We start from the raw sequence: 26961 nt of genomic DNA, 5'->3' as shown, positions 1-26961 counted from the left end.
GTGGTTTTCAGATAGTCCATTGATTTTAAAATTACCTCTCCTTGATCTATTATCCAGTTTAGTTCCTCTTCTCTTTTTTCAGTCCTTTGACTTTTTTTTTTTTTTTGTTATTTTTTGATGTTTCATGGAGACATTAGTTTCCATTTGGGCAACTTTAATGTTCAAGAAGTTATTATCTTCAATAAAGTTTTGTAACCTCTTTTTCCAAGCTTTTAATTCTCTTTTCATGTTCTTCCATTCTACCTTTTGTGCCTTTTCCCATGCCTTCCTCTACTGTTCTCATTTGATTTTTAGAATCATTTTTTTAGCTCCTCCTTCAGTACTCTTCCAAGAGTTCTTGTTGGACTGTCCAAGCTACATTTGTCTTTGAGGCTTTGTTTATAGCTTTTTTTCAAATCATTCTCTTCTTCTGTCCTTGAGTCTTGAGCATTCCTATCCTCACACTAGCTTTTTAGGATCAAGTTTTTATTAGCTAATTCTTCTAGCCTACTTCTTGTCTTTGGACTTTGCTAGTGCTGGTTCTGCATACTCCCAAGGGTGATGTATGGCCTGGGCTATTGTTCTCTTAGGATCTTCTATTGATTTCACATTTCAGTTTGGTTTCTGCAGGCTTACAATGCTTCCAAAGTAATGTGATCCAAGGGAAAGTTTGTTCACTGCTCTCCTCATCTCAGTTCTGCAACTTTCTGACTTAGCTTTGGATTGATCAGCTTATTTCTGATTGGGATTTTCAGTAGCCTACTGCTAGACTCAGCCACTATCGGCCTGCAGGGTGGGGGGGAGGGGGAGGAGAAGGGGGCCTCTACATGTTCAGAGAGACTGAACTGTTGGCTCCACTTTGGTATGGGACATTACTTTTGGGATTAGAGCCACCCACAAAGCTACCACTTACTTCCTGGAATGTATTCCATGCTTGGTTACAGCAAGGATCAATGCTCATGACCATTCCTCTCCACTTTGGATTTGTGACCTGGCACAGGGTATTTATGTGTCGGAGTTGCTAGATGGCACACGTTCCTGCAGCCACAACTTGTTCAGGGATCTTCTGAGATCTTTTTCTGGTGCCATGTCTCAACTCTCTCTCTCTCGGTCCCTGGATACTAGGAGACTATCACAGTCATACATCCCTGGCTAGACCCCTTCTCCAGCGTCCACAGACAACTCTGTCTCCCTAAGCTGTCCTGGCCTAAACAAATGACTCATGGCTTTTATTTTGGATTTCCCAATGAGAATTAAATGTGGTCCGTTGTCTAGATTTTTGTCAAGGAGATGTGGGAGAAGAGCTAGACTCTAATGCCCTCTCTTACTCTGCCATCCTTATTGCACTCTCTTCTGCCATATCTTGCTATTTATCTTGCATATCTAAACATATTGCTCTGGTGTTCAATCAACTCAAGTGAATCCTCTTGATGTTAGAATCAAATAAAAACTCTCTGTTTAACTTTTAAAACCTAAAACAGTCTGGCCTTAATCTATATTTGCAGCTGAACAAAACATTACTGTCCCTCCTACACTTGGTGTCCAGTCTAATTGACCTTCTATGATATTCACACACAAAAAAACTACATATCCCCTGCTACCAGTTATGGCCTATACATGGAATAGCCTCCCCCAGAGAGCCCCTCTCTTCTTTAAGATGCAGCTCAAACATCATACTCCCCAAGCTTTTCCCAATCCCTCCATCAGCACCCTCCCTCCTAAACTATTCAGTATTTAATGACTCTCTAATTTTTGGCATTCATTCAATTATATTTGTGTTACATAAATTTTAATTTATGCTTATCTCTCCTATTAGAATATAAGGTCCTTGCAAGTAGAACTTATACTCTCAATGCCTGGCATAGTGCATGGCACACAAGGGTGAATAATAAGTATTTGGTGATTGATTGGCCGACTCTTGGCTCTGATATTTATTAGTTGCCTGGCCTTGCTATCATCTCCTTACAAAAGAAATGTCTTCCCTCCCTTTTCCATTGGAAACTGGACATATGGGTTCTCAAATCATATTTAGTCAATTAAAAGTAAGCACTGGCCTGTGATAAGATGGTAAAATTGGTGCCTACCTTTGAGGTCAAATCAATATTAAATCTCCTGCCTTCTTTAACAATCTGGGAGTAAGTAATCCTATTCTTCTTGGGTGCATCAACAACATCTTCTCCTACAGGTAAATTGTCAGCTTTCTCCTGTTCCAAAGGTGACTGGCTACAATCCGTATCACCACCATGGTTTTCGTTCCCCAGTGTCACATCTACATCAGGGACTTCCTGTGCAGCCTCTGGCTCACTGAGCGGCGCTGTTAATTCAGATGTGTCAGAGCAAGCTGTGACCATTGAGTCCGGAGGATCATTTGTGCTAGCAGACGTCACAGAGGCAGGATTTTTCTGCACAGCACCGACTTCTTCAACATGTTCATCTGAATCCTGACTAAATGAGAAATAGCAATATTCAGCAATGAATCTGAGGTCAGAACAACTTCAATCTGGAAACTTTTATAAACATGCTTCATCTAGTATAACTTCATGAGGACAATTCCCCTTGCCTTATATGACACTAATGTGTACTTAAATATATCCCAAAGGATCATGGGATCAAAGTGTAAGAAGAGACCATGTAAGAAGAACGCTGACCCAAACTCCTCATGTTATAGAGGGAAACAATGAGGCCCAGGAATAGTAAATAACACAGTTAAGGTGCCAGAACCAGTGAGTACCACAGTGGGGATTTCAGCTTAGCTCCTCTGACTCCAAAGTCAATACTTTTTCCACTATATTATAATAAGTTTTTAGTGGAAAGTCAAATTAAGTTACCATCTCTAAAACTCACTTGAATTTAGGGGCCACTACCTTACACACACAATAAATGCACATACATGGTCTCTGTTCTATATTACCAGGCACGGTGCTAAGCACTACATAGAAAAGCAAAAAACGGCCCCTGCTCTCAAAGAGCTCACAATCTAATGGGGGAAGACAAGCTAACGACTATATACAAACAAACTACATAAAGGATACATACAGGATAAATTGGGAACATTCTCAAAGGGAAGGTATTAATATTAAGGAGATCCAGGTAAGACTTCTTACACAAGGTATGATTTGAGCTGGGATTTGAAGGAAGCCAGGGAATCTAGTAGGCAGAGATGAGAAGGAAGGAAGTTCCAAGAATGGGGAATGGCCAGGGAACATGATGAAAAAAAGGTAAAGATGAGAAAATGTTTCTTCGAGGAACTACTGCAGCCTGAGCCTTTTACCTTCTTTCCCTTCCCTCTATCAATCAGTCAATAAACATATATTGATCACCTACTACCTGCCAAGTACTATACTGTTAGAAAAATAAAAAGGAAAAGACAATCTCTGCCCTCATGAAGTTAAATGATCTAATGGGGGAAACAACATGCAAAGAAATATATACAAAAAAAAAAAAAAAAAAAAAAAAAAAAAAAAAGCTCTACTGGGAAGTAATTAACAAGGGGAACATACCAAAATTAAGCAAGGTTAGTAAAATCTTCCATGCAAAGGTTTCTCCTAACCTTCTTCCCCCATTACTGAAACCATCACCACACCTCATTTCTAGCTACTATTCATTAGAATCCTTCTACGCTGGATAGGCCAGTCTGGTGAATTATGTCATTCCTTCCTAGGCAGCTTGCCCCTTTTATCTCTCCCAATTTAGGTCCACTACTTAGTTAAAGATTCAACTCAAAGCTCTCTTCCACTGAGGTCTCAGAATCATCAAGGCCCAGATTGAGGGCTGAAAGAGGTCTTAGAGGTCATTTGGAGAACTTCACTTTGTCTATAAGAAACTAAATATGCAAGCGAGGATTGACCCCAGATCTCATAACTCCCCATCCAGTTTTATACTAGACCAAGCTGCTCTTTGCTAACTTTACAACACACCTTTCTATTATTCCATATCTCCTCAATATTTAGACATACACTTTAATTTCTAACTGTCCTCTAATGCTTCTGCATATATATTTTTGATTTTAGTTTTTGTTTTTCAATTTTGAAAAAGTGCTTTTTAATATATTTTAGTTTTTACATCATCTACATTTTCCCTGGCATCCCTCTCCTTCCCTTCTCCCAAAGAGCCGATCTTTATAACAAACATTTATATATATATATATATATATATTTTTTTTAAAGGGAGATGAGAAGAAACAAATTAGCAAAATCAATTAAGACAAAAAATATTCAATAAAATCAATCAATACGGCAGAAAAATCCATTAGACTCTTTGTTCTCTACATTCCCAGAGATCAAGTACTATCTTTTGCCTTTCTTTTTAATCTCAGTGCTTAGAATAGTGCCTAATGACATAGTAAGCACTTAATAAATACTTGTTGCCCTATTTGGAACATTCATTCATATGGCTATAGCAATATGATTTCATTTAAACCATCTCCTTCATTATTTTGTTTGGCAAAATAATATTTATATGCCATTACTCCCTGATCAATTGGTACTACTTCAGTTTCTAATTCCTTACTACCTCAAAAATAACTGCTATAAATATTTCTCTGTATTCTTAGAATGTATTTTAAAATTAATTCACATTGAAATCTATTCTCTCTTTTATTCACCATTTTCCTTTTCCTCTTCTTGTCCCACTGAGTGTAACAGTCTGTATACAACTGCATGTGTTCCTATCAATTCAGATGAGAGTGAGGTTCAAGTATCATCCATTCCTCCACTCTTCCTCCTGTTTTGTATAGGCTTTTACTTGTACATCATGCTTATATAAGACAATTTTCCCCATCTTTCGACTTCTTTCTCCCACTTCAATTGTATTCCCTTTACTCTCTCTTTCCACCCTTCATTTAAGATCATTAAAACATTACAGAATTATTCCCAATCTGTCTGTATAAATGAGACTCCTGTGACACCTGATGATAGTATTCACAGGGGACACATGTTTCATCTTTTCATATTAGAATGAATAACATCCTTCAATCTCTTTTGTTGATGTTTACCTTTTTATGTTTCTCCTGACTCCAGTGTTTGAACTTCTAGTTTCTAGGCATCGCTGGTCTTTTTATCAGAAATGCTTGGAACTCTTCTTCACTAAGGACCTACTTTTTCTCCAGCAGAATCATACCAGTTTAACTAGGTAATATATGCTTGACTGCAAGCCTATCCTTTACCTTCTAGAAGATTGTACTACAAGCTCTCTGTTCCTTCATCATTTCTAATGGCTTCTAAATCATGTATGATCCCGACTGTAGTTCTGAAGTACTTGAATTCTTTCTTTCTGGATGCTTGCACTATTTTTCTTTTCCTTCAGCCTGGAAACACCACATTTTAGCTGTGAAGATTCTGGAAGTTTTCATTTTGGGGTTTCTTTCAGGAGATAAATGATCTATTTTTTTTCTATTTCTATTTTGTCCTCTGGTTCTAAAAGCTCTAGGTAGTTGTTTTATGATTTCTTGAAATATATGTTTAGGGTTTTTTGCTGTTGATGGTTTCAGGTAGTACAAAACTAATTTGGTTACCTCTCCATGATCTATTTTCTAAGTCAGTTGTTCTTACTATGAGTTATCTTCCATTTTCTTCTAAGAGAAGGTAATCTTTTGATTTTGTTTTAATATTCTTTGTTGCCTCATGAAAGTATTATCTTCTCGTTGGGCCATTCTAATTTTCAGAGAGGTTGTTGCTTGGGCAAAGTTTTATACCTCTTGTGTCAAGTTGTTACTCCTTTCTTTTTCCTATAGCTCTCACTTTTTTCCCTCTAGAACTTTCATTTATGAAACTATTAAAAAAAAAAACAAAACTTTTTACTTCACCAGTTCTAGGAATTATAGTTGAACCTGTGATCAAATTGTGTTTTTCCTTTAGGCTTTTCTTATAGATATTTTAGAATCATTCTCTTCTTCTGAGTTGTGTCTTGGGTGTCCTTGCTACCACAATAGCTTTTAGTGGCAGGATTCCTTTTTGATTTGCTCATTCTTCCAGCCTACCACCTAACTTGGGACTTTTTGTTTGGGCCAGGGTCTATGTACTTCTGAAGAAATGTCTAGGTGGGTTCTCTTGCTGCTCCTCGAGTACAGAGTGCTTTGATATTCCAGAATCTCAAGGACAGCTCAAGCTGGGGACCTGAAAGCTATCAGTGTTCTCAAAATGGTATAGTCTGATTTTTGCCCTCTTGTACTGAGCTCTGCAAGTTCCTGACCTAGGTTTGTTCCGAGCAACAAGCCTGTGAGCTTGTCCTGTTTAGAATTACAGTAGTCTGCTGTGAGACTCAACTACAATCAGTCCTCTAGAAGGCTGGTACAGAATAACAGGACAATATTCCTCTGCAGGCCTCAGAATAGACATCAAACTGGGACCCCACTCCACTCCTAGATTCAGGTCACACAGCTATTGCTTATCTCTGAACTTGCCCCTAACATGATACAGTGTTTAAGGACAACTTTTTCTCCTGGGATGTCCCTCTAGTTACAAGTTCCTCAATCAGCCCTGGATCTGTGATCCACAACTGCGTAATCAGTAAAAGAACTGCCACCTGACACAAGTTAAGGGATGAATTTAGGACCTTTACTTGCTTGTACTTAGATTCTCCCTGATCTGGAATAGTTTACATGGCCTTTCCTAAAAGACTTCATCCTTATCCTTAGACCTCTGCCTTCTACCTCTGCCAATCTGGGCTCAAAAAAATGACTCATTGTATAACCAGAAAAAAAAAAAAAAAACTATATAATATATAATATATAATATTTTTTTTTCTCAGATATCTAATCAGGAATCAGTCTAGTCCATTATCTAGATTTGTCTGGAAGAGCTATAAGGTAGAGCTGAGCTATACCCTAATACTTTTTTGACTTGGCTCTACTTTCTCGGTGTATATTTTCACTATATTACATCCCATCCCTCCCAATCAGAAATCCTTAGGCCACACATACTCATTCCTCAACTAGACTGTAAGTACCATGAGGGAAAGAATCATATGTTTCTAGTATACATGTAGTTCCAATTTAGTAAATATGCACTGAATTGAATTAATCTCCCTAACTAGACCATTAATCTCTAGGGCAGGGCCTATTTTCATATTTTATATCCCTCAAAGGACCAACTGTAGGGGTATGTAGACAGATGGCAATTAAATACATTTGGAATACTTTTGTATGCAAATTACAATTAAAAAAACTCATTACTTTAGAGAAAGCAAGAAAAATTAGATCACAGAAAAAATTCAAATAATTCCAATTAGCCATTCAGGTTCTTAAAAATTATAGTAGCAATGAAGATAAAGTGCCATATTAAAATTTATTCAGTGCTGTAGCAAAGAAAAGGGGTGATTAAAGAAGAAAAGAACTCATACAAATACCAAGAAACAAAATATCTCAGTCTTTTCAAGAATTATCTGGTAATTTTAATGAAATTTCACAACAAAGACTGCCCAATACATACAATGCTATCCCCAGCCAGCAAGAAAAAAAGCATTGAGACACTAGGATGAAATTCTAGATAAACCAGAGACACCTTAAGCCTTCATTTCCTCATTCATAAAATGGGGCAAATATTACCTATCCTGTCTATCTGATAGGGTTATTATGAGGAATAAAATGTTAGGGCATGACTCTTTGGAAAACGAACAAATGTTAACAAAGTATTTTCATAATGATGAAGAGTTTACTATAAATAAATAAACAACATTGTGATGATAAAATGTGTCACTGACACTGTTACTCTGTAGCTAGGATCTGCTTTGGACCATAAAGTCAAGAAATAAAGGATTTCATGATTATTAGAAGCCAGAAATCTCAAATGAATATCACAATTTCTAAATCTTTGCAACTCCAAAAAGACGAAGCAACGAGGCTGCCCCCAAAAAGCAGGAAGGGCACAGATCATTATGTCTCTTTTGTGGCAAAAATGTCCACATTCTTTACTGGGGTTCTCTATTAGAAAAATAAGAATAACCAAAACGTGTTCAATGAATGATGTGAACTCGGAATTTTCAGCCAAATTCTCTTCTTAAAGATCCAGCTGAGCAAAGAGAAAATCAATTGCTTTCCAGAAAGTGTTTCAACTGTTCTTTATGAAAGAATGATGATGATAATGTGAAAACACAACATTAAAACTAATCTAGCTAAGTACTTCCCTATGTCCTCTTGAGGACAACAGGTGGTCCCATCTATATGCCTCTCAGTTCCTTCCTAGCTCAAATCTATGATTCTATGCAAGTACATTGACTAGAACAGAACGCTGAACTTTCAGAATGTGGCTTAGCAGGCAAATGAAGGTAGGGAAAAATATAAGAAATTCTCAAGTCACCCTTTCTACACCTAAAACAAATATACAAATAGATATTCCTCCAGCAAAGTATTAAATGCCATGAAATATATAGTTGTGTAGATAAAACCCTTTTAGTCCCTTATAGCCTGAGTGTTCCTTTATCTCTAGTTTGAATATGATAGTTATCATATCCTAAGCAGTTCTATCATCACTGTTAGAATTATTGAACTAAGTTTCTATTCGTGATATAATTTCAACCTAATATATAATCATTTAAGTTAATCACTACACCCTCTCCGCTAAATAATTTACTTAATTTTTTGCATCAATAATCATTAGATATGGATCTAGTTCACTTTCTCTGTTTTATCTCTTCCTGCTTAAGGTATGAGGCCTTTTATTTGACTCATAAAAAGAAGTTTGGGAGGATCCTTTCTTTGCCTGTTTTTTGAAAACAATTTATGTAATATTGGAATTGTTATTTAAATATCTGATAGAATTCATTTGTAAATTTTTCTGGTCCTAAGGTTTTGTTTTGTTTTTTATAAATTTGGAAGTTTTCTTATAACTTGCTTAAGTTATCCAGTTAAAACTATCTTATTCTGTTGATGTGGGTATTTGTATATTTTGTAAATACTGGTTCTCCCTTTTCATTTTTGGTTATAGCAATATAGTTATGCTCTTGTTAGCAATTCAGCTAACCATGCGTCTACATTTCAGTTTTCTGGGGAAAGCTCTTACATTTGTCAAGTGAATTTTTTTCTGTTCAATTTTATCTTTTTTGTTGGCATTTTCTTATACTTTGCTTTTCTGATTTTTTGTTGTTTCCATATGCTCAATTAATTAATCTTTTCTTTCTCGTTTTTGCTGATGAAAATGTTTCTTGAATCTAGCCAGTTCCACTGGTACTTTAGGGTAAATATTGGAATGAAATGATATACTTGTAGATCATTCAACATTTAACAAAAGTAGATTTACTTAGTAATATGTAGCAAGACAAAGATATACAAGAAGAAGGCAACTTGATTCAGCTTCATGAAACTCCTTTGTCTCTGTGTTACCCATCACTATCTGCCAGTGTTTAGTACTCATAGTACTCATGCGACTAGAAGTCATTAGTCCTCTGAACCAATATCATCTCTAGGACAATTTCAATAACATCTAAGGAAAAACTACCTTAACTCTGATGGGGTTAGGATGACACTTCCACTACAGCCCAGATGTCAAGAGTTATTCTCCCTTGTAAAGAGAAAGAACATACTAGCATAAAAGACAGAGGGGTGGTTTTGGATTAAGAAAAACCTGGATTTAAATCCTGGAGGTCCGGTCCCAGGTCCCATTTTACTTCTAAAAGTCCCACGCAACATGCTAAGGCTGTTAAGTTAGAGAAGAATTGCCATTCTGCATCAGTGGACAGAATTTTCATACAAGAAATGCCTAAACCAATGAATCTAAAGTCTAGACTTTAAATATATATATATATATTTAAGCACCCACCCTTGAGGAATTAGATCACATATCATTTTCATTTCTTACTTCTAAAGAATTATGCTTTTCTCTCTGAGCAGGATCTCTTAAAGTATATAGGAGGTTGTATAGCCTGTTTTCCATTTACTACAACAAGAGGAGGAATGAGTGAGATAATTGAGATAGTTTTACCTGAAGAAAAGATGACTTGGGAGAAGGGGGAAGTGATAGCCAAGATCCATCAGGTGGAAGAGTCAACAAACTTATATATACAATGTGGTCACATGCAAAAGAGCTGTTTGTGAACTCAGAGGGCCGGGAAGAAATCTTGATTCTGCTGCTTACTATGTTACCTTGGGCAAGATCCCCTGATCGCCATCCCCCATCCTATCTCCATGATCAAGAATTCTGAAATCCCTTTATCCAACCATGATCTATTATTCTAGCTCTCCATATGGTGCATTCCTCATAAACCTGTTCTTTGACTTTATCATCATATCCACTTCTTCCACTTTCAGTCCCTTCTTCAGGCCATTACCCCTTCTCTAACTTCACTTTCCTCCCTTCCAACTTGATCCTTTACACTTAGCCAGTTCAGCACTGCACCCTAGTCTCAAATCCATTACTTCTTTGTCAGTTCCTTAATTACATACTGCCAAAACTCCATCCTCAAGAAGGCTGCCTATTCTACTTTTTTGTCCTCCTCTATTATAGTGCTGACAGAAATCACATAATCATGCTGACTTGGACCACTATGAAAATATATTATCTAATCTCAGCTGAACACTCAGATCACTAAGTCATTCTTTTTATTCTTCCTTAATTTTCTATCAAACTTCCTATAGGAAATATTCTAAAATTTATCATTTCTCTTCAAACTTTCCCTCCATCTTGTCAGCAAGACTTTGCTTCTAGGAAAATCAAGGACGTGTTGTAAACTCCCTTTTCCCCTCTTCCTTATCCTTCACAAAGCCCTTGAATCTCATTTTCTCTTCCTTACTCCAGTGTGGTGAAATAGTGGTCCTTCTACCCTCTGACAAACTTGGACTCTCATCATTATTCCATCTTTTTTCATGTTCTCTAGCATAACTGTGGCCATCATCCAGAGAAACAAACCCTATAAAATAAGGGTCTACTACCCCTATATCTCTATAGACAGTGCGGACAAAGCGTCCTGAGGGAATTTCAGGAAATGGAGGCCAAGTAGGTAAAATCACCACAACCATCATGAATTCTGCGTCCCCTGGTAACTATGAGCTGATAGCCCAGAATCCAACAGCCAAAAACCACAGACTTTCCAAGTCTCCTAAACCACTGAACTTCTTTCTGGTCTGGCTCCCTAACCATCAGCTGGGAGGGCAATTTTTGTGGAAAACAAGCCTGCCCTCCCAGACACCACCAATACAAACCACTGACCAACTGCCAACACCAGGGAGGTAAACACAAGAGCCCAGGGAATAATAACATTGCTCCCAAACCCACAAGCATGACCCCCACAAGTACTAGCCAAGGGAGCACCTCTGATGGAAATTTGATCCGTCACTTGCCTCTGTAGGTGCTGCTGCATGGCCCTTGTCCTTCCCTGTCCCAAAGATCCACAGCTAGTGAAGAGCCAGAAAAGACATCCACCCAATACCACCCAAGTGCTTGGCATTGTAAAATGGCTCAGCAGCAGCAAAATGGCCTTCTCAATAGAGGAAACATTTAAAAAGAGGCATTATCATCTTCTTGGATGTTGCACCCTAAAGAACGTGAGGTTTTTCCATCTGACTTCTAATTAAGACCTCCTATGTTGTCTCTCACTACAAAAATCGAAGTTCATTGAGGGCCAGGACGGGCTTGTTTTTCTATAGACATACCTGAGCTCAGCACAGTACTTTGCACAAAGGAAGTGCTTTTGCCATCTCATGATCACAGTATTATTTTCTCTCTCTAATCTCCAAACTCAGTTCCTATCTCCCGGCTCATTCCCTCCTTCACCAAACATTCCCAGGCCTCGCCTGTCCTTAAAAAAAATGTTCTCTTGAACCAAACTCACCCTCACTCATACTACATCTCTCTCCTTTCACAAACTCCCAGACAAAGCCATCTGTACTTGTTGCCTTACTTCCTCTCCTTCACTCAATTTTCAGTCTCTAGCTTCCACACATCTCATTCAACTTAACTGCTTTCTAAAGTTTAAAAACAACAACAACAACTTTTTAGTGAGATCTTTTGTCTTTATATTGCTTAAATCTTCCTCTGTATCCCTCCACTTCCCCACTTCACAGGCCATTCTATGTAATGAATTTAATTATAATAACGAAAAAAAAAATTAAGACAATACTACTCCTCTCCTTCCCCCAGCAAAAAAGATTAATAAAAAGAAAAATAAATTTCACATTAAATGTTCCACATCCATGGAACGCCCCTCTTCACCCACCAGCTCTGAAAAGGAACAGAGGAAGGGATCTTTTCCTATCTCTTTTTGGAGACTAAGATTGTTGACATTTTATATTTCTTCTGTTTTTTGTTATTTTGAAGGACTCCTTTTTGATCGACTGCATTGTGGTCATACCAACCAGTAGAATCTTTGAGTCAAAGGGCATAGAAGTTTAAGCCACTTCATCTGCGTAACTCCACATTTTCCAAAATGGTTGGAGAGGTTCACAGCTCCACAACAAAGCATCGGTCTGCCTAGATTTCTACACCCTCTCTGATATTGACCATTTCTATCTTTTATCATTGCCAATTTTCAGGGCGTGAGATAAAACCAAAGGTTTGCTTTGATTTGCATTTGTTTCAATGGCCAGGAAGGCAGCTGAAGTTCTAGAGCACTTTGAGTTTGGTCAGGCACTGAAGACACCAAGGTCATCCACTGCTTCCCAGCCATCACTACTTGTTTAGACTTTTGTTTTACACTCCATTCTGATGACTCAGGAAGAAAGAGTGAGACTAATGACTGTGCAATTTTGCCGCTCTTAAATTCACATATTACCCTGGGATGTCACTGGTCCGCTTTCAAAACAAAGAGCAAACAACAAGAAAAAGATTCAGTGACAATGGCCTCCTTACTACTCCTTCCAAGTGATGCTCCCAGCGTGTCCCCTGTGACTGAATGCCTCTCCTTCTTTATCTCTGTCTTCTGCCTTCCTTGACTTCAAGTCTCAACTAAAATCAAGAAGTCTCCCACAAGAAGTCTGTCCAAGCCCTTCTTAAATGATCTCTAGCTTATTCTGTCTATATTCTACCTATACATAATCATTTACATATTTTCTCTCCCATTTATCAGTCAGTCAAACACTAAGTGCTGGAGAATCAAAAATAGGCAAAAGCTAGTTCCTGCTCTCACAGAACTCAATGTGTAAACAACTATATACAAACAAGCTATATACAAGCTAAATGGGAAAAAAATCAACAGAAAGCACTAGAATTAAGAGGGGTTAGGGAAGGTGTCTTGTAAATGATGGGATTTTAGTTGATAACTGAAGGAAGCCAGGAAGGCCAGTAGTCAAAATAGAGAAGGGAGAGTGTTTAGGCTTGGGGGACAACCAGAAAGAATGTCTGGGGCCAAGAGATGGAGTGGTTTGTTCACAGAACAGCCAGGGGGTCAAAATCACTGGATCGAAGAGTAAACATGGGGGAGCAGGGGAGGGGGGAGCGAGGGGAGGGTTGTATATGAAAGACCATAAAAATCAGACCAAGAACTTTATATTTGATCCCAAAGGCAATATGGACCTACTGGAATTTATTGAATGGGGGTGGAGAGAAACATGGTTTCACTTTAGGAAAATCACTTTGGTAGCCAAGTGGAGAATGAACTGGAGTAAAGAGATTGGAGGCAGGCCGACCCACCAGTGTGTTTCGATAATCACTAAGGGGGTGGAGGTGCAGTTTCAGAGGACAGAAGGGTGTATACAGGAGATAGTGCAAAGGTGAAATTGCCAGACTCTGGCAACAGATTGGAGCAGGGGTTGTCTTTTGCCTTTCTTTGTATCCCAGTACTTGGCACAGCATTTGGCACATAGCACACACTGAAAAAATGCTAGCTGACTTGACGAGATAGTACCACGTAATGCCTAGCCCATGATCTGTGCTTTATAAATGCTTTTTTAGTGACTGACAACCTCTCTGGGCCTCAGTTTCTGTTCATATGAAAAGAAGTACCACATTTTGTACCCTCCCACCCCTGTCCTCCAGCCTACCAAGTCCCTTACAATGCTTCTCCATATTGCCCCAGTGACACTGAGTTCTTGAAGACCACACCAACCAAGGACAACTTTTCCACGCTGGAAAAATTTTTGACTCTATGGTCCTGCTTTCTGAGGACCAGTCAAAGTACAGAGGCATTCCTCATCAATAGTTTGGCCATAAAGTGATTAATTATTAGGGGCCCTCAGCCTTTCTGCCTTTATAATGATGATGGCAAGGTAGGAGAATTGGGTAATAGGGGCAAAAGGAGTTTTTCAACATTTTAAAAATTTATGTTCTATAATTATATTTATTATTATACAGTATATTATGAAACATTTATGCTATATTTAACATCATATAAATTTATTTTATAAATATTTAAGTATTAGTCCTATAAAAGTTTGAACCTTCAAGTGACAATTCAAAAGACTATTGGAAGAACAGAATCACATATTTATTTTGCTGTAATAAAAGAAAGCAGAAAACAAAAGGAAATTGCAGTAAAAAAGGGCTCAAAGCTACACCCAACGAAAGAACTCTGGGAGATGACTATAAACCACTACCTAGAATTCCTAATCCCTCTATTTCTGTCCACCTGCATTTCTGATTTCCTTCACAGGAAACTTTCAAAGTTCAATTCTTTTTATATAGCAAAATAACTGTATGGACAAGTATACATATATTGTATTTAACTTATACTTTCACATATTTAACATGTATTGGTCAACCTGCCATCAGGGGGAAAGGGTGGGGGGAAAGAGGGGAAAAGTTGGAACAAAAGGTTTGGCAATTGTCAATGCTGAAAAATTACATATATCTTGTAAAAAAAAAGCTATAATAAAAAAAAAATTTTTTTAAAGGGCTCAAAGAGCCATGGCTTCAAAAGGCAAATAAAGTAGTTGAAAAATATGCCTCTGCCTTGTTCCTATGCTGAAGGCAACATGAATAAAGGAATGAAAAAGCATTTAAGGACTTAGTGGCAAGCACTGTGCTAATTGCTAGAGACCAAATATAAGACAGAATCTGCCCTCAAGTAACTTACATTTTAACAAAAAAGATATTTTAACATGGAGACAACAAAGAGAAGTGTGGACCAGGGAGGACACTTTGGTCCTGAGAGTTAAATGGATGGGAAGTAGAGCCATTGAAGGGGGTGGGGGTTTGAGAGCTACCATTCAGAAACACTGCAAAGGCTGATTCTATCATGGAACAAGAAACATGCTTTCAGGGGACACTTGACAGTGCCAGCATATTGCCATGATCCTGGCTGAAACTGAAGGGAAACTGAAGAAGTGGTGTCCTCTAAATCTAATCATCATATACATTAAGTGGGCAGTGAATTCAATGCAAAGGAAAAATGGAAATATATTTCAGGGAGTCTGGGAACTTGGATGGGGAAAAAAATCATATCCTTATTGTCACTAACACTGAACTGAAATTCACTATTTCCTTTAATAATTCAAAAAACGTAATTCTGAACAGAGGTCCACAGAGTTTCATCAGACTTATAAAAGGATCCGTGACCAAAAAAAAAAAAAAAAAAAAAAAAAAAAAAAAAAAATAAGGAGGGGACTAAGAATCTTTGATATAAAGGAAGATCTTAAAATTTAGAGGTGTCAGAAAACAGCATAAGCTGCCCCATGAGGTAGTGAACTAGTGATGATTAGAAGTGTTCAAAAAGAGGCTGAATGATCACTTCGGGGAGATGTTACAGAGAAGATTAATGTATCAGGTAGAGAATTAGACTAAAAGACATCTTCGTGTCCTTCCAATGGTAAGTATATGATGCTATAATTCAAGGAAATACATTAACTAGCTCTGGACAGTGAGGAAAATGCAAGTCAAAATACATGCAAGGTCCAAATAAGTATAGACAGATAAGCAAGGGGAAGGCAATAATTCCCTGGGAATAGGCCTGCATAATTACACTTCACACTATTATAAATATCATCTGGAATTTTCTTTTAAAATATTATATACATAATTACTGGAATATTAAAATTCTCCAAATTTCCACCCACCATTATGTTTTGTGACCAAAAGGTCTAAGACCTGAAACAGATTTTGAAAAAAAACCCAGAAAACAAAACTTCCAACCCCACAAAATGAAATGTTCATTATTTTGATTTTTCAAAGAAATTCAATTGCTAAAGATTTTCTCTGACTTATTGATAGTTTTAAAAAAGGTTATGCTATGGTTATATTCATTTTTATTTAAAAAGTACCTTTTGAAATAAGATTAATAGTTCTAATTTGTTTGAATCAGAGAAATATACACTACTTCAATGAAATTTCTCATCAGTAAAATGAGAAGGTGGTTAGAATAAGTGACTTTTAAAGGCCCTCTTACTGCTCTAAAGAAGTCTATGAACTACTCTACATAGTAATTGAGAAAAGTCAATACATGTATTATTTTCATGCAAATCTTCACTGTCAAAATACATTTATTTCAAAGTTGGAAGCTAATAATGAGGTTTATCTGGGTAGACAATTTGAATTCCAAGGGTCATAACTTTAAAATATGGCGTAAAAGTATCTTTGACATTCTTTTACATAAGCACTGGTCCTGAATAATGCAATAATGCTGCCTAAAGAAAAATTTCCAATTAAACCTTTGTGCAAATGAGTTTTTCCACTAATTCACAAAAAGTATACATCTGTGAGTAAATTTTTATATAAATTCTGAATATTGTCTAGCACTATTCATCAATTAATGGCAGTAACAAAGGAATATCTCAAAGTGAATGTGTCTTACTGATGCCTTGTAACAGTCACCCCTTTAGATAGGTCAAATGAAAAACTGCCAACCAGCTGGTTAATTTATTCAGCACAGGTGTTCACTATTTATTTTTCAGCCATTTGCCTTTTCCCCCAATACAGCTTGTTGCAGAAATTGTATTCTTGTCCTTTGATGGATGCACTTTGTTCTAAGGCCATTCATTTCAGATTTGCACAGTATATGTTATACTGCTTCCCAGCTGTTTATCCTTGCAAATAAATGTAGAATGGTTATTTTAAAAGACTTCCCAAACTTGGTCGGTCCAGAAAATATCAATATGAATAATACTATCATCAATTTTGTATCACTGAAATGTTTATTCCTTGTGACAAGGTTTCCCCTCCATCTCTTGGTACTAAGCAATAACAGGAGAGTTTAGCTATGAAATGCAGCTCTAATACCAACCATCACTACATTCCTCCAAAATTACAAAAACATTTCAGGTTCCTGAGAGAATAGTCACCACTTTGGGTTTCTACACTCCAGAAAGCAAATTCATTTATAAATACAAGAGCCACTTTTCCATCATATAGACACAGTATGACAGAGGAGGAATTGTGATAAACTTGGGAGTCCTAAGACCTGCTGGATTGCCCTCTGTGTGCCGTGGGGCAGATTACTTGTAAAATGAAGGCGTTGGACTCCGTGACCTCTTAAAGGCCTTCTGATTCTGAATCTAAGATCCTAGAATCTTATGTGAAAAAACTATCTACTGCTTACAAGAAATAAGACAAATAGAGGCAGATATTACCATCTTAGATTTGAAAAATAAAAGGACACTGGCAGAATGGAAAGCACACTCCCTAGCTCTGGGCTCCAAGGGGCTGGATTCTAATACCACCTTAGATGCTGCCTGTGACCCTGTGAGTGACCCTGAACAAGTGATAGCCTCCCTGGGTCTCTATTTTCTCATCTGTAAAATTAGAGAAGAGACTAGAGTAGATGATCTCTGGATTTCCTTCTAGCTTGTGATTTATGATATAACCATAATAATTATAAATAGCAGCACTGATATAGTACTTACTATATACCAGGTACTGTGCTAAGTACTTTACAAATATTCATCTCATTTGATACTCACAACCATGGAAGGTGGATTATATTATGATCCTCATTTTATAAAGGAGGTAACCAAGGTAGAGGTGAAGTGGCTTACCCAGGGTCACATTAGCTAGCCAATATCAGAGGCTGTATTTCAACTCAGGTCCTCCGGACTCCAGGCCCAGCACTCTATCTGCTGCGCCAATTAACTGCCTCTATTTGATGTGATGTCATTAACAGATTAAATAACAGACATTTCTTGAGCACCAACTATGTGCCAAGCACTGGGCTAACAGTTTTATAAATACTATTTCATTTGATCCTCACAACAAGCCCAAGAGAGAGAGAGATGCTGTTATTATTCCCTTTTTTAAATGAGAAAACTGAAGCGAAGGTGTTAAGTGTGGCCTCTATCTGATGTCATGGCATTAACAAGGCAACAAGAATTTCTTAAGGGCCTACTGTGTGCCAGGCACTAAGGAGACTAAGCCTTGGGAATAGAAAGGAAGGCAAAACACACAGTCCTTGTCCTCAAGAAGTTCACAGTCTAATAGTAGAGACAAGCCACCAACTGTGTACAAATGAGATACGTCCAGGATAAATGGAACATAAACTTAGTTGAGAGAAGGCACTAAGACTAAGGAGGTCAGGGAAAAGCTTCTCGCAAGAAGTGTGATTTTAGCTGAAGCTTGAAGGAAGTCAGAAGGCAGAGTTGAGGAGACAGGATATAATCCTTTTGCTGTGAATCCTTTGGTTACATGGGGATTTTATACATAAATGGGCAGGTAGCTGTTTTTTATGGGATTTGGTGCAGCTTGTAAATGAGAGTGGGGGCTCAGCCCTTCCCTCCAGACACATACAAAGGGGCATAGAGCTTACAATCAATGGCAGTAAAGACAAAGACCAGTGGACTGACTTGCAGGAAATGGAGAACTGACCATGTGCACTCCATGTGGCACTCTGCTCTCCCCTTCAAAATCAAATTCTTCTGGCCTGAAGGACTCAAAATGTTTCTTTAAACACACCTTCACCTAGGTAACCTTTTAGTTACTACGTACAATTGCTCCTATGACACTGATAATTCTTCAATTACGAGAAGTCAAGATGAATTTCGATCAATATTAATTCAATGAACATCTTCCTAGAGCAAGATTTCTAAACCTCAACCAGTCAATAAGCTCTTAGTAAGCACTTACTATGTTCTAGGTCGTGGACTAAGTACTCAGGGATGCAAAAAGTTTCATTCTAGTGGGGGAAGAAAACAAGTAAAAAACTAGGTACACACAAGACATATATAGACTATATGAAAGGCAGACAAGAAGACAGAATTTGAGTTGAATCCCGAAGGAAATCAAGGGATCTAAGAGGCCTAGGTAAGAAGAGAGAGCTTTCCAAGTCTGGGAAGCAGCCAGTGCAATAGCACAGACACTGTAAATGGGCTGGGATGTGTAAAGAATAGGGAGTACCCCATTATAGCCAGTGAAGCAGAGGAGGAGGAGGCTGGAAAGGTAGGAAGGGGTTAGGTTGGGAAGAGCTTAAAAAACCAAACATTGGAGTTTAGATTTGCCCCTGAAGGTAAACACTGAGAGGCCTGCTGATTTAATGAGCAGAATGACAAAATTCCACTACAAAGGCATGGAAAAAGACTGTAGAGTTTGCCATAACAGACTTAACGAAATATCAGATTCCTCTACAGGACTTGTCTTGCTTACTTGAAAAGAACAAAATACGTGTTAACGTTATGATTTAAAAGGACAGACCCTTCCCTGATACAGTACGTTACAACATTTTGCAGGGGGATGGAGTGTTAATCCAAGAAGGCTTTATAGTCATATAAGAAAAGGCCATTATTTCTTCACCATATGTTGTAGTTAGTTCTGTTGCCAGTAGTGGTGATGAATAGGCATTTATCAATACCTTTGCCCAGTTCCCCCCAAAAACAGTGGCAAACACTTGGCTGCTGTCTAGGGACAGTGCATGTAGTTTAGGGAATAGAGTTTGGATGTTGCTAATAGGCACATGTTCTGAGTAAGCCTTATATTCTGGCCTTGTGAATTAGCAGGCACTTTCAAATAAGTGAACCCATTCTGATTAAGACAATGAAACAAGTCACAAAACAAAAATCTGAACATGATTTTAGAGGTAATTTTACATAATCATTTCAGAAAACATTTTAAAAGGTCAGAAGCACTCACACAGCAATTATTTTAAATTTATTTCTACCAATGCCATTAAGAAGGAAGGTAAGTAAAAGACAGTAAGCACCTATTAAGCTCCTACTATTTGCCAGGCAATGTGCTAAGGGATTTACCAGCATTATCTCATTTGATTTCTCACAAGAATCCAATGAGGGAAGTGCTATTATTATACCTATTTTACAGCTAAAGAAACTGAGGCAGGGGTTAATTGATTTGTCCAGGGTCAGACAGCCAGTTTTAATGCAATCAAATGTAAACTTGTATTTAGCCTTTCATTTATCATTTTCAAACTGACTGCCAATCTCACCAACTAATCTCTCCAAAGTTTACCAGTGATCCCTTACTCGCCCAATAGGATGGTCTTTTATTAAACATCGAGCTCTCTGCACTTTCAACACTGTTAACCACCCTCTTCTTCCTAACTCCTCTCTCCTAGGCCTATTGTTCTCTCTCGACCTACCTATCTGAGTGCTCATCCTCAGTCTCTTTTGCCAGATCATTATCCACACTGTACCCTCTAAGTTGCCCCCAGGACTCTGGCCTGAGTCCTTACATCTTTTCCTCAGTGACCTCACTAGCTGAAGAGGGTTCAACTACATCTCTTTGTAGATGGTTCTTTTATGTATCAATCCAGCCCCAGTCTCTCTCCTGAGGTCCAGTTCTGCATTACCAAATATCTGCTAGGCAATCTGAAGTAGATGTCCTACAGGCATCCAAAACTGAACCTGATATATTTTCCCTAAAAACACCCAACGCTTCTTCCCAATTTCCCTGCTTCTGTCAACAGCATCATCAACCTTTCAGTCAAGTTCAAAATCTCTGTGATTCCTTGATTCCTCACTCTCACTTAACTTCCATATTCAATCAATTATCTTATCAATTCTACCTCTCCAACATCTCTCACATCCATTCCCTTCTCTCTACAAAACAGGTACTACCTGAGTTCAGAACCTCTTGCCTAGACTGTCTACATTCTATATCCCTCCGTTCCCCCCACCAATCTATCCTCCACATGCCCATTAAAAGAGATTTCCCTAAAGCACAAGACTGACCATTTCATTTCCTTATTCAAACTGCAGGAGCTCCCCACTACCTTTAAGAAATTCTTCCATTGGGTATTTCTTTTTCTCAAACAATATTTTCCCCTAAGTATACAAACACACACACACACACACACACACACACACACACACACACACACACACACACACATTCAGGGTTTTTTCTGAGTTTTAAATTCTATCCTTCCCAGAGATAATAAGCAATCTGATATAGATTATATATATGAATATCATGTAAAACATATTTTCGTTATGTTTAAAAGGATTGCACATATTTAACTTACATCAGATTGCTTGCTGCCTTGGGGAGGGGTGAAGAAAAATTTGGAACACAAAGTCTTACAAAAATGAATGTTGAGATTATACAATGACCAATTCTGATGGACATGCCTCTTTTCAACAGTGAGATGATTCAAACTCGTTCCCACTGTTCAGTGATGAAGAGAGCCATCTACACCCAGAGAGAAGACTGTGGGAACCGAGTATGGTTCACAACAGCATTTTCATTCTTTTTATTGTCTGCTTGCATTTTATTTTGTTTCTCTCTTTTTTGTTTTTAAATTGGTTTGATTTCATTTTTCTTGTGCAGCACGATAATTGTGTAAATATGTACACATATATTGGATTTAACATCTATTTCTAACATGCTTAACATATATTGGACTATTTGCCATCTAGGGGATGGCGTGGGAGAAAGGGGGGAGAATAGAACACAAGATTTTGAAAGGGCTAATGTTGAAGAATTGTCCACGCATATGTTTTGAAAAATTAAAAGCTTTAATCAAAAAAAGAAAAGAAAAGAAAAGCACTTCAAAGTCCATTTAACTGAGTATTCAACTCTATGCAATGGAAACAACACTGATCTTAGAGATGGAAAGAACTTGTTCCAAATATTTACTACCTGTAGGGCTGAATATGAGAGGATAACTGTTATTATTATTATTATTACTACTACTACTTTCAGTTTTGTCATCTGTAAAATGGGAATAACATCAGTGTCAACTGCCCCACAAATATTTACAAACGAATCTCTCTTTAAAACAATAATAAAAATGATAAACATTGAAAAAAATAAATGTTGAAAATTATCTTTACATGTACTTGGAAAAATAAAAAAACTACTGAGGGAAAAAAAAAAACATATTTCCAAGTTAGTCATTTTGTGGAAGTAAACTTGAACCCCACCCCCCCAAAAAGAAATTTTTTTTAAAAAAAGGAAAGAATGTGAAAAATAATATGATTCAGCCTATATTCAGATAGATCTGTTCTTTCTCTGGAGGCAGATAGCATTTTTCATTATGAGTCCTTTGGAATTATCTTGCTTGGTCATTCACAGTTGTTCATCCTTGCTCTCTACAATGTTCTACCGGTTCTCATCAGTTCACATAAGTCTTTCCATGTTTTTTGCAAATCTGGCTTATCGTTTTTTATATAGTACCTCTACTGAATATTTTGAGCCCCCGACCACCTGGCTCCAATCTAACTTTCAAACCGTTAGACACCCCTCCCTTTCTCATAAACTTTTGTCTCCCTAGACTTCTTCCTATTCCCCACCCACAAAATTCCACATCATTGTACTGGTTGTGCCCTATACACAGAATGTGTTTGCTCCTCACCTTCTATTTTTTGAATCCTTATTTCCTTCAAAACTCAGCTCCAGCAGCACCTTCCACATACATGAAGTCTTTCCTTTCCTGATTCTCTCTCATGCCAATCAGCCTTCCTCCCATCCCTCTTCATCCATCATTTACCTTGCATTTTGTATATACATGTCTCTCCACATAGAATATCTCCTCAAACATATATGTGCCAAAATGTTTGTGGCAGCTCTTTTTGTTGTAGCTAGAAACTGGAAGATGAATGGATGTCCATCAGTTGGAGAATGGTTGGGTAAATTGTGGTATATGAAGGTTATGGAATATTATTGCTCTGTAAGAAATGACCAGCAGGAGGAATATAGAGAGGCCTGGAGAGACTTAAATCAACTGATGCTGAGTGAAATGAGCAGAACCAGAAGATCACTGTACACTTCAACAACAATACTGTATGAGGATGTATTCTGATGGAAGTGGAAATCTTCAACATAAAGAAGATCCAACTCACTTCCAGTTGATCAATGATGGACAGAGGTAGCTGCACCCAGAGAAGAAACACTGGGAGGGGAATGAAAATTGTTAGCACTAATATCTGTCTGCCCAGGTTGCATGTACCTTCGGATTCTAATGTTTATTGTGCAACAAGAAAATGATATTCGCACACATGTATTGTACCTAGATTATATTGTAACACATGTAAAATGTATGGTATTGCCTGTCGTCGGGGGGAGGGAATAGAGGGAGGGGGGGTAATTTGGAAAAATGAATACAAGGGATAATATTATAAAAAATATATATATATAATAAAAAAAAAATAGAAGCCTAAAAAAAAAAAAAAAAAAAAAAAAAAGAATATCTCCTCAAGAATAGTAACTGTTTGTGATTTCTCTATCTCTAGAACCTAGTATATAACGTGCATTCAATAACTGACGGATTAGTTTTGGAGGAACTGAAAGTATTGCTCCACATGAATGAGACTTCCAAATAACTGAGGTTTAGAGAATACCTTTACTGTCTTTGTTGTCTATCTTGTTAAAATGGAAGCAATGCAAATAGGGACTGTTTCATTTCTTTTCTTTTCATCTAGAATGCCTGGCATATAGTAAGCACTTAATAAATGCTTACCGATTAATAGCTTCAGTTAATTTCAAAAGGCTGAAAATGACTTTCTTCATTTTTAATAAATACTTTTCTCAAAATACTACACCCTCACCTTTCTTGCCTGGCCAGATGGAATATCATGAAAATAACCTTGTTTTTATGCTTCTGTTCAGAAGTTCATTAGGATCCTCAGTTGCTGTGCTGAGCCTCACACCGCTGTGCTTCTGAAAAACTTGTATCACCTTCATATAGTTTTTTTTTTCCAATCTGAGGTCATAAACACAATTCTCCAGAATCCTCTTCTGTCTATACTACAATTAAAAGCCCACTTTAGGAAGTTCCAAAAGGAATATCAAGAATCCAGGGGCTTAAAGTGAGCCTAGAAAAGGCTTTATGCGATTTTGTTCTATCATAGTCTGGATGGGTTGGTTCTGCTGTAGCGCAGCACAATTTTGGCACGTAACTCCAAAACCACATTTATAATCACAATATTTCAGAGATGGATGAGAAATCAACAAGAATACTGTCTGTAACCTACTCAACAAAGGGTAGCCTGTCCTAAGCTTAAAGATCTCTGATGAGAAAGAACTCACTAGCTCCTGAAGCTGCCCAGGCCACTTGGGAACAGCTCTCTCCAAATGAGACCAAGTTTGTCCTTTCTTAAAACCTAGATTTGGACAGAAAGCATCAAATAACTTCAAAAAAGGTAAAAAGACAATAAATGGTGTACTTAAAAAAACATCAAAATTTTTTCTGCCTTTGTGGAAATTCTACCCATTGCTTCTAGATGTACCACTGCGTGCTGGGCAGAATAAGACTAATTGTTTTTCCATGTGCCAGCCAAAAAGCCCTTTGGTGTCCACTAGGCTAAAATCATTACATAGTAACAACTGACATTTAACAGTGTTACAGAGCAAAGCTGTCTAAAACATTCTTTTTTTTTTTCCTCTCCTTTCTCCTTCCCTCTCTCTCTTTCTCCCTGCCACTCTCTCTGTCTCCCCCAATACACACTTACAGTGTTGTTGGATATTACTTCTTAGTTATTAAAGCATAATGCTTCAAAGGCAGAATCACTGGCCTTGAAGGCTTTTAGGCTGTTTGTACCTTCCTGTGCCCACTATAAATTCAAACCTATATGAGACACTTAGAAGGATATGCTTTTGGAGAGAATACATGAGAAATTAGCTGCATCCTTTAGCCAAAAAAAAAAAAAAAAAAAAAAAAAAAATACTGAAAATAAGTTTTCAGTTACACAATATTAACGGGTTTCACAAATTAGTGAAGGAATTCCTAGCTCCCACAGCTTTTTCACAGATACACAAAACTTTAAGCAGTCATCCTCAGAATTACCATTATTAATAGCCTAACATATCCCTAAGCACAACGAGCTACTTTTTAAAGTCCCCACAAAAATACTTTGGCAGTCTGAAATACACTTATGTATATGATACATACTTACTTTCTTAAACCATCAGCTACGTCATCTAATAAACTCAGTTATTCATTCAAATAGGTGTTTCTGAGCAATTAAATATTAAAGTAGTTTGTATCACTAGCTCAAGGATTTGTAGTTATCAGCCTGGACATGTACTTTAAAATGGAGGAGGGAAGGAAGGAAGGAAAAAAGGAAGGAAAGAGGAGAAGAAAGAGGAAGAGGGGGAGGAAGAAGAAGACTCAGAACACTGAGAACAGCTTGGATTTATTTAGCATTTCAAACGCTCTAAAAGCACTTTGCAAAGGGCCTTGCCTTACATTATTCACTCTGTGGGAGAGCTGCCTTCATTGGCCCCATTTTACAGTTGAGGAACTTAAGGCTTGGAGAGGCCATGCAATTTGCCAAGATCACACAACTGCCAAGTCACTAAGGAAAGATCTGAAGTCAAAGCTTCCTGACTCTGAGTGCCACCCAACCCCTACCCACACTACTACACTGCTTCTCTCCAAGGGTCTCTCTAATTGCTATGGCCAAAAATCAGTCACCTCAAATGAAAACTGACTGGTCTTCACAGAGCCTACATTGAATCCATTGTTGGGTCTGTACCCAAGTCCTTTGAAGCTGCTTGGTGGGGGCAAGGGAAAAAGAGGGATGATAACTCTCTAAGTGAGAACAGGAGCAGATTTTTGCTACTTGAGCTTTGAAGGCAGCAATGAGGGATGATGGCCAAAAAAGTGATTTTAGTCAATACAAGGAAAATCTTGAATGAGTGAGCCCTCTCCAAAAGTGGAAAAGGCCACCTTGGGAGGTACTGAGATGTCTATCACTGGAGGTCGTCAGGGGACAATTGACTGAACATTTTCCAGGGATGTTGTAAAAAGGCATTCAGGCTTGGGTCAAGGGTAGGTGAATAATATGACCCCTGAGGTCCTTTCTAACTTGGTGATTCCATTATTCTATGATGTTAAACATACACCTTGGAGAAAAAAAAGAACATAATTGTTGGTTCTTTTGTACAATAGAAGGAGGAGGGAAAATGATTATAGCTTAAATAATAATAATCCCGGCCTTGCTTTTGTAAGAAAAGATTAAAGCATGCTTGTCTTTCAATTACTGCTCTTACCTGGCATAACAAATAACTTCTACATGTTGGATGGTCTGGTCTTTCTTACGAAGAGCAACTCCTTCTTCTGTTCCCAGTATCAGCTCTTGCCATGCTGTCCATTCTTCCCCATTACTCTCTTCCTAAACAACGCAAAGGTAAAGAATTCAGATTCATTTTCATTCAAATGAAACAAACTAAATCTGTACACACAGCATCAAATACCTTTTAATTTCAAGTTTCTCAAATTTTGGAAATAAGTATCTAGTCCCACCATTTCTCAGAAGCATATCAGAACACACACACACACACACACACACACACACACTTGCTAAAGCTGAATTCAGAAAGAATTTAGTTCTGACAGTCAAAGCAAAGAAATTATTAAAGTCAATCTGATCATAGAAGCGATCCAACTTATTTGGGTTAATTTAAGTCCATCATTGACAACTATCCATATGCATCTGTTCTTAATTATAGTGAATAGGTAAGCAAATAAGACATTCAAATTCAACAAACATTGGCTTGGAAATGTTTATACATGGCAGGTGTAGCCAATTTAATTGGGGAAGATATATATAGCATGCATGTGTTTGTATATACACACGTATATAAACACATATTCTGTGTGTGCATAAAAAATAGTCTAGGACCAAAACCAAAAACCAAACAGAACAGTACTAAATTTTAACACAGTTTGAAAAACTAGAAGTCATCTCTATAGTTGGACTTCTGAACACTGGAAATGTGACAGACTGATACACCAAGAGAAATT

The 26961-nt window shown here is 37.6% G+C and overlaps 1 protein-coding gene across 1 annotated transcript in view; it reads right to left on the bottom strand.

The window, feature by feature from the left end:
- The window catches only part of CHM (CHM Rab escort protein), a 175450-nt gene that overhangs the window by 101309 nt on the left and 47180 nt on the right, over positions 1 to 26961 (bottom strand). Inside the window, exons 4-5 of the mRNA XM_074278021.1 lie at positions 26208 to 26329; positions 2064 to 2424 (exon numbers count right to left, since the gene is read on the bottom strand). Of these exons, the coding sequence (XP_074134122.1) occupies positions 2064 to 2424; positions 26208 to 26329 (483 nt within the window). The remainder of the gene's footprint in view (positions 1 to 2063; positions 2425 to 26207; positions 26330 to 26961) is intronic.

This window comes from Sminthopsis crassicaudata, chromosome X (assembly GCF_048593235.1).
Source record: "Sminthopsis crassicaudata isolate SCR6 chromosome X, ASM4859323v1, whole genome shotgun sequence".
In the NCBI taxonomy this organism is placed as follows: Eukaryota; Metazoa; Chordata; class Mammalia; order Dasyuromorphia; family Dasyuridae; genus Sminthopsis; species Sminthopsis crassicaudata.
The sequence above is the reverse complement of the archived record's forward strand: the minus strand, read 5'-3'. Positions and strand labels throughout refer to the sequence as shown.